Source organism: Oryctolagus cuniculus, chromosome 7 (assembly GCF_964237555.1).
Source record: "Oryctolagus cuniculus chromosome 7, mOryCun1.1, whole genome shotgun sequence".
NCBI lineage: Eukaryota > Metazoa > Chordata > Mammalia > Lagomorpha > Leporidae > Oryctolagus > Oryctolagus cuniculus.
The window spans coordinates 29,907,686-29,915,621 of record NC_091438.1 but is presented as its reverse complement, the minus strand read 5'-3'; the positions used below and the strand labels follow the sequence as shown (position 1 = coordinate 29,915,621).

General features: G+C 50.2%; 1 protein-coding gene across 3 annotated transcripts; it reads right to left on the bottom strand.

Annotated features, from left to right (window-relative positions):
- Positions 1-2,017: 2,017 nt before the first annotated feature.
- Positions 2,018-7,163, bottom strand: LOC127493550 (E3 ubiquitin-protein ligase Midline-1). 3 transcript variants are annotated; one of them, XM_070077378.1, is made up of 2 exons: positions 6,696-7,163; positions 2,018-6,256 (listed from the first exon to the last, which is right to left on the bottom strand). In XM_070077378.1, the coding sequence occupies exon 2, from the start codon at positions 6,216-6,218 to the stop codon at positions 4,452-4,454; it is 1,767 nt and encodes a 588-aa protein (XP_069933479.1). In that variant the 5' UTR covers positions 6,219-6,256; positions 6,696-7,163; the 3' UTR covers positions 2,018-4,451. The 3 variants fall into 3 exon arrangements, with proteins under 3 accessions (XP_069933479.1, XP_051713113.1, XP_051713112.1); XM_051857153.2 differs by having other exon boundaries at positions 7,097-7,158; XM_051857152.2 differs by having other exon boundaries at positions 2,018-6,957; positions 7,097-7,130.
- Between the last annotated feature and the right edge of the window lie 773 nt (positions 7,164-7,936).

Genomic DNA, 7,936 nt, shown 5'->3' with positions numbered 1-7,936 from the left:
TTAATAATATGCCTCAGATTTTATTATGAGTTGACTGGCAAGTATCATCATTTTTAAGAATGAGCATATCCATAAAGAAAGAAAAGAGAAAGAGAGAGAGAAAGAGACAGAGAGAGAGAGAGAGAGAGAGAGAGGAAGAGCCAGTGCTGTGGCACAGTGAGTAAAGCTGCAGTCTGTTGCACCATATGGGTGCCAGTTTAAGTCCTGGCTACTCTGTTTCCAATCTAGCTGCCTGCCAATGGCCCAGGAAAGCAGCACAGGATGGTTCAAGTGCTTGGGCTTCTGCACCCGTGTGAGAGACTTTAAAGAAGTTCCTGGTTCCTGGCTTCAGCTTGGTCCAGCCCAGGTTGGTGCAGTCATTTGGGTAATGAACCAGTGGCTAGAAGACCTCTGTCTGTCTGTCTGTCTCTGTAACTCTGACTTTCAAACAAATAAATAAATCTTAAAAAGAAAAAAGAAAAGAAGAAAAAAAGAACTTACAGGAGACAATATTTGCAAACACTTATCAGATAATATTTATAATATATATAAAGAACTCCTACAATTGAATAGCAAATATTGAAACTACAAAATAACTCCACTAAAAACAGGATAAGGACTTTAATAGATACTTCTCCAAAGAAGATGTATGAACACCCAAGTATTTAAATAGATGCTTATATGACTAATCATCAGGGAAATTCAAACCTAAACCACAAGCAGATATTGCCTCACACTTATTAGGATGGCTATATTATATAAACATCATTTTAAGAATGGTAAGGGATGGCAAGCATGTAGAGTAGAGAAATAGGAACTCTTGTATAGTCTTGGTGGGAATGCAAAATGGTAGTCACAGGAGAAAACAATATGGTGGTTCCTCAAAAAATTCAAAATTCAAAATGGTAGCTTTGGGATCCGCAGGAGAGAAGGCCCACACTTCCGGGAATGGAGAGTCCCTACCTGCACTTCTGGGAATGAAAAGTCCTTGCCAAGGTCCCCACGGGTACCTAAAAGTCAACCAGTGGGGATCAGACACGCCTCAACTTTTAACCTCCATGCCCTGTATCTACAAAAGGAGCCTTCCCAACCTCTGACGTGCAACTCCTTCCAACCCCCACCCCTGCTCTGTTGGGACTGGTGAACCTTGCCTGGGAGCGGAATCCCAATAAAAGCTTATAAATTAATTGATTAATCTGGCTGGGAAGGTTTGTTACACACTGGACACCTTGCAAAAAAATAGAACTACTTGTAATCCTACTTTAACTCAAAATAATTGAAATTAGAATCTAGAAGGAGTATTTGCACTCCCATGTCCCATTGTAGTATTATTCACCTTAGCCAAGAGGTAGAAGCAAACTGAATGTCCATCAATTGATGAACGGATAAATAAAATGTGATGTATGTATAATGAAATTTAATCTGGTCATTAAAAGGAAGAAATTCCATCATATGTAACAATATGTATGACCATGAGGATATTATACTAAGTGAAATAAGCCATTCACAGAAAGATGAGTATTATATGTTTCCACTTACATGTAGTATCATTGAAAATAAATCTTGATTAAAAAAAATGAATCTTGATGAAGAACGGGATGGGAGAGGGAGTGAGAGATGGGATGGTTGCGGGTGGGAGGGCAGTTGTGGGGGGGAAAGCTGCTATAATTCAAAAGTTGTACTTTGGAAATTTATATTTATTAAATAAAAGTTGAAAAAAAACAGTCAATTTCATGGAAGCAGAGAGTAAAATGGTAATTGCCTACACTTGGGGGAGGGAGAAATGGAAAGTTGACATTCAAGGGGTATAAAGCTTCAGTTATACCCAATGATCAAATTCTAGAGATTTGCTGTATAACATGTGCCTATAATCAGTGATATATTATTGTTGAAAGAGGGAGGAGAGACAGAGAGAGAGAAGAGAGAAGAGACTAGATGAAAAGGGAGGGGAGAGGAGGGGAAAATAGGGGAGGAGAGGGGAGGAGAGGGAAGGGCTAAGAGGAAATATAAATATTGTTGGTGAGCAGAAAATAACAACTTTGAAAACCTAAGATTAATTTATTTAACTAGCTAAGACTTTATAGTCATAAATATAGTCACACTTATAGACATAAAACAAAAACACAGTGTCATAAGGAACATTGAAAGAACAAGAAATATCTTGGAGATTCAAACAGCAGAAATCTACATAAAAGTCTATATAGGGTGGAAGAGAAAGTTAAGGAAAATCTAGAAAATAAAACAAAAAGATTGTTGAAGTGTAAAATAGGAGAGAGAAAACAGGAAAATTGGAAAAGCATCCAAGATTAGATGTCTGATCTCCTGTAAAATAAGATTACAATAAGGAATCATCAGAAGATCCAGAAACTGAAGACAGGGACAGTGTGTACACGATGGAAGTATAAAGATCATCAAAGGAGTATTATATTAAAAATTCCAGGAGCCAAAGATATAAGCACACATTGCAGTTCATCCATATGGATTTTCATAGCACTGTAAAGGTATCCTCAGCACTGTTTTGAAATGGGGCTGAGGGAGTCACATACAAACTATTTGAAATCAGGGTAGTACTGAATTTACCAAAAGCAAAGATAACATGCAGAATATAATGAAAAATGCTTTCCCAATATGTAGAAAAATTTAAATTGCAACCTACACTTCAGTACCCACATAAGCTATCAACCAATAAAGAAGGTATGAGATTTTCATTTCTATGGAGTGTCAAAACATTAATTTCCCTGCACCCTTTCTTAGAAAGTTGCCAAAGGATATTAACCATACAAAATGAGAATAAACAAAAATTGATGTGCACAAATTTAGAATTGAATGGGCAAGATTCAAATAGGAAAAGGTAAAGGGGGTTTTTAGAAAAACAATAAATAGAAATCCAAGTAAACAGATGTTTAGGAGACTGGTGAACCACTAGTGGAGATAACAGCAAGACAGGTGAAGGCTCCAGGAGAGATATGCCCAGAAAAAGGAAAAAATAATACACAGATTTTGTTATAAATTTGTTATAATAAAAAGAATATTACCAATTTGGCAGAGTGTTTGGATGTGAATTAGTGACAGGACACGGAAAACTAAACAGACAACAAAAAATATAATCATTAAGTCCACTTAAAAAGAAAAGCTAGGTAAGAAACATAATATGATGACACTAATTGGTCCAGTTGTGAAGTCAATTAATCTATTAATAGTAATGTAAATCTTGAATATTGATCTACCAAAATGTATATATATAAGCTTTTAATTGTCCAGGGGCAACAGGTATTAAGTGAACCAAATTCCCATTTTCTACTAAATAAATCAAGTGTCTAGAATTGAAAAATCAAGAAATAGCAGTATAATGTTTGTCTAGAAAGATGGAAATAAATAACAGAAGAAACAACCTAAAGAATGAACTTTTTGGGGCTGGCGCTGTGGCACAGCCAGTTAAAGCCCTGGCCTGAAGCGCCAGCATCCCATATGGGTGCTGGTTCGAGACTTGGCTGCTCCACTTTCGATCCAGCTCTCTGCTATGGCCTGGGAAAGCAGTAGAAGATGCCCAATCCTTGGGCCCCTGCACCTGCGTGGGAGACCTGGAGGAAGCTCCTGGCTCCTGGCTTCAGGTCAGCACAGCTCCGGCCAGTTGCAGCTAACTGAGGAGTGAGCCAGCAGACGCAAGACCTCTCTCTCTCCTTCTTTCTCTACGTAACTCTGATATTCAAATAAATAAATAAATCTTTTTAAATAAAAAAAAATGAACTTCTTACATATTAGGAGTGGAAATCAGAAGTGAAAAAGGTGGAGCTGTCATTTTCATTATGCAACTCACAATATTGTTTTAATTTTTAGACTATATTTATTGATATAATATTAAAAATTAATTATATTATGAAGAAAATTAAGTACAAAATAAGCTAATGTTAGAGGTTTTTTTTTTTTTTTTTGCTAAAAAAAATTATTTTATTCGGAAACAAAGCCACAGCAATCCAACAGTGTCTTCCACGCCCCCTGGAGGGCATGAGTTCAGTTCCGCAGGAAGTGGGCAGTCTGTGGGTAAGTACCGCCATTTTGATTTCTACGGGGCAATATGGCCACTGCCTGTGACCATCTAGATGTCCGCCATTTTGATTTCTATTCTGCCATTTTGATCTCTCTGGGGACAATATGGCTGGCAGCTTGGACCAGATGTCCAACATCTTAATTTCTATTTCACCATTTTGATTTCTACTGGGACAACATGGCCACCTCCCTTGACCACATGTCCACCATTTTGATCTCTCCAGGGACAGTATGGCCACCACCTTGGCCCTGATGGCTGCCATCTTGATTTCTATTCCACCATTTTGATTCCTACAGGACAACATGGCCACCACCTTGGACAGATGTCCGCCATTTTGATTCCTCCAGGAACAATATGGCCACCACCTTGGACCCGACCTCGGCCATCTCGGACAACATGGCCCCGCCCTGCAGCCCGGCGGCGCTCAGGGCAGCGGCTCCGTGCCGTCCAAGTGGTCGGGGACGGGCAGCCCGGTGATGACCGTCAGGCACTTGTTCCAGACGGCGAAGGTGGGGCACACGGGCTGGGCGAAGGCAGCGTCAAAGGCGTGCAGGCGCAGGGCGCTCAGGGCGTCATAGAAGGCCAGGCAGCCGCCGTCGTAGTCCAGCAGGACGCCCACGCGGCGCGGGTGCGGCGCCGGCTCCAGCGCCACCTCCTTGCCGTCGTGCCGGGCCACCCAGGCGTTGTGGCAGCGGCACAGGGCCCAGGACACGGCGTTCTTGCCGATCCACTCGTGCCGGGGCGCAGACTTGTAGGCGAGGCCGACGGCGAACCACGTGCTCCCGCCGAGCACCACCTCCCAGTAGTGCCGGCCGCTGTCGATGAACACGTTCCCGGCGACGCCGTAGCTGCCCTGGCCGGAGAAGCGCTCGGGGGCGTGGCTCTTCTTGGACGAGGCCTCGTCCCGCTCCACCGTCAGGTTGTCGTGCGAGACCTTCAGCTTGCGGTGCGCCGACTTGGGGTCCAGTTTGAACGGCTGACTGTTGGTCTTGAGCCGCCCGGGCTCGCTGCTCCGGCTGCCGGCCTGGTTGATGGCCCTGACCAGGAAGACGTAGCGGGTGCCGCTCTGCAGCCCGTGCACCGTGTAGTGGTTCTGCCGGATGTTGGGCACGATCATCCAGCTGTCGGCCGAGCTGCACAGACTGGCGACGTTGGCCGGGCCGGTGAGCACCGAGTACCGCAGCTCGTAGGAGCCCACGCTGAACTCGTCGTCCGAGGCCCAGTGCACGGTGATGGTGTCGTGGGAGGCCGTGCACAGCTCCTCGCGGAGGGCGGGCGGCCCGGGCGCTGTGAGGTAGTCGAGAGATTCCAGCAGCTTCTTCTCCCGGGAGAAGTCCAGGGCGAAGCTGTCGAAGGCGTCGCTGACGTTGATCTCGGGGAGCAGGACCTGCGAGGAGGCGGTCGCCATGGAGACCCTCTCGGTGATGCTCTTGGCCGTCTGCAGGAAGCGGGCGTGGTCGGCCTCCTTGAGTGACAGCTCGGCCTGGGCGATGAGGGCGGCCGAGCGCTCCACGCACTGCTTGCAGCTGGCGATCTGCTGGGCCAGCTTACGCAGCCGCACGGCCTTGCCCTCCCGGATCTTGGCGCCGATGGCCTCGCGCCGCTGCTGGACGACGGCCACCAGGAGGTCGCACTCCTCGCCCAGCCGGGCCTCCTGCCGCGCGGCGTGGACCTCCACGAGCTGGCAGGTCTGCATCAGCTTGCCCAGCTGCGCCTCCAGCTCCGAGTTCCGCTTGACCAGGTGGGCGAGGTTGGTCTCCAAGGTTTGCTTCCACTTGTCGTAGCGCTCGCTCAGCGCCGCCACCTGGTGGTCGCGGTGCCGGCCGACGAGCTTGCAGAGCGCGCAGATGAGCTGGTCGTCGGCCGCGCAGTACAGGCTGACCCTCTCGTCCTCGTGCTCCGGGCACTGCAGCCCGCGCAGGTGCGCGTCCGGCATGGGCTCGGCGAGCCGGTGGCCGGTGAACGGCCACTTGTTGGGGTGCGTGGCGCGGAGGCAGGGCGCGCAGTAGGACACGGCGCACGTCACGCACGTCTTGGCGGCCTCGCGGGCCGGGTCCAGCTCGCAGAACTGGCACAGGACACAGCCCGGGGAGGGGGCGGGGCACGCGGCGGCCATGTCCGGGGGGGCGGGGCACGCGGCGGCCACGTCCGGGGGGGCGCACGCGGGGCGGGGCGGCTCCGGCGCGTCCATCGCGGTCAGGCCGGCGGCCGGGGCGGCCCGGCGGCGACCTGCGGGCGGGAGAGGGGGGCCGGGCGGCCCTGAGAGCCCAGGCTGGCCCCCAGAGCCCAGGCTAGCCCCGAGAGCCCCCCTTAGAGCCCAGGCTAGCCTGAGAGCCAAGGATAGCCCACAGAGCTCTGGATGGCCCTTAGAGCCGCCTTAGAGCCCAGGCTACCCACAGAGCCCAGGATGGCTCCTAGAGCCCAGGCTAGCCTTTAGAGCCCCCCTTAGAGCCCAGGATAGCCCACAGAGCCCAGGCTAGCCCTCAGAGCCCAGGCTAGCCCACAAAGCTCCCTTAGAGCCCAGGCTAGCCCTCAGAGCCCAGGCTAGCCCACAGAGCCCAGGCTATCCCCGAGAGCCCAGGATGGCCCTTAGAGCCCAGGCTGGCCCCTAGAGCCCAGGCCGGCCCTGAGAGCCCCCTGAGAGCCCAGCCCGAACACCCACCCCCACCTCTTCCGCCGACGGCCACACAATGCCAGGAAGGCCCAGCCTCCCTCGGCCGCCGCCCGGAATCCAGGTCAGTGCTCAGCAGAGGGCCCCGCGTTGCCAGGGCGACACTGGCTGTCCATCAAACCGCGCGTTGCCATGGCGACGCTGGCTGTCCATCAACCGCGCGCACGTACAAAGGGAGGGGCATCCAAGCCGCTGGAATGTGTGTGCGGATTCCACAAAGAACTCGCGCCCCGGAGGCCCCTGGGAAAAAAAATCCCAACTCCAAAAAAAAAAAAAAAGTTCGCAAAGTCCGAAACGGGAAAAGCTCGGCACTCCCGCCCCTTCCCCCGCCCAGGCCGGCCGGCGCCGGTTCTGCCCGGTCCCCGACAACCCCAGGACCCCAGGGCTCCGGCCCTCACCTGCCGCCCGCGCCGCCGGCCGACGCCGCCTCCGTCCCCCGCCCGGGCCCGGGAGGAAGTGGTCGCCCGGGCTCGGGTTTCAAATCCGTTCTCGGCGGCCCGGGGCCCAAGGGCCAATCAGGAGCCAGAGGGGCGGGACCTAATGTTAGAGGTTTTTTTTTTTTTTTTTTTTTTTTTTTTTTGACAGGCAGCGTGGACAGTGAGAGACAGAGAGAAAGGTCTTCCTTTTCCGTTGGTTCATCCTCCAATGGCCGCTGCTGCCGGCACACCACGCTGATCCAATGGCAGGAGCCAGGTGCTTCTCCTGGTCTCCCGTGTGGGTGCAGGGCCCAAGGAACTGGGCCATCCTCCACTGCACTCCTGGGCCACAGCAGAGAGCTGGCCTGGAAGAGCAGCATCCGAGACTAGAACCCGGGGTGCCAGCATGCAGGCAGAGGCCTACTGAGCTGAGGTGCCGGCCAGAGTTTTAAGAAGTGTTTATGCAATGTCTTTTCTATAAATTTGGGCATAATCAAGTAGAAATTTAAATTTAATTATCTATTTCAGAAACATTTAATTTATTTCATTTTTAAGAGAAAGTGTAAGTCAGAATCCTTGTTTGCCTGGTGGCATGCTGTTGATGGTTCTAATAAGTGCTTAGCTGGGGGACAGAACAAGACAACTCTGCTCTTGGCAGGCATTAGGATGTGAATCATCAACTCAGGAGCAGAACGTTCTAAGCTAACCCCAACCACTCCACTAGCATTTAGCATTCACTGATGCCATCCTCACTATCAAGATGATGGTAATCAAGAGGTTACATTAACCCAGGGCAACATTGGAAAGTATTTGGCATGTTTT

Bases quoted from the DNA above. Each gene is read 5' to 3' on its own strand.
- LOC127493550 (XM_070077378.1), bottom strand. From the start codon at position 6,218: ATGGACGCGCCGGAGCCGCCCCGCCCCGCGTGCGCCCCCCCGGACGTG.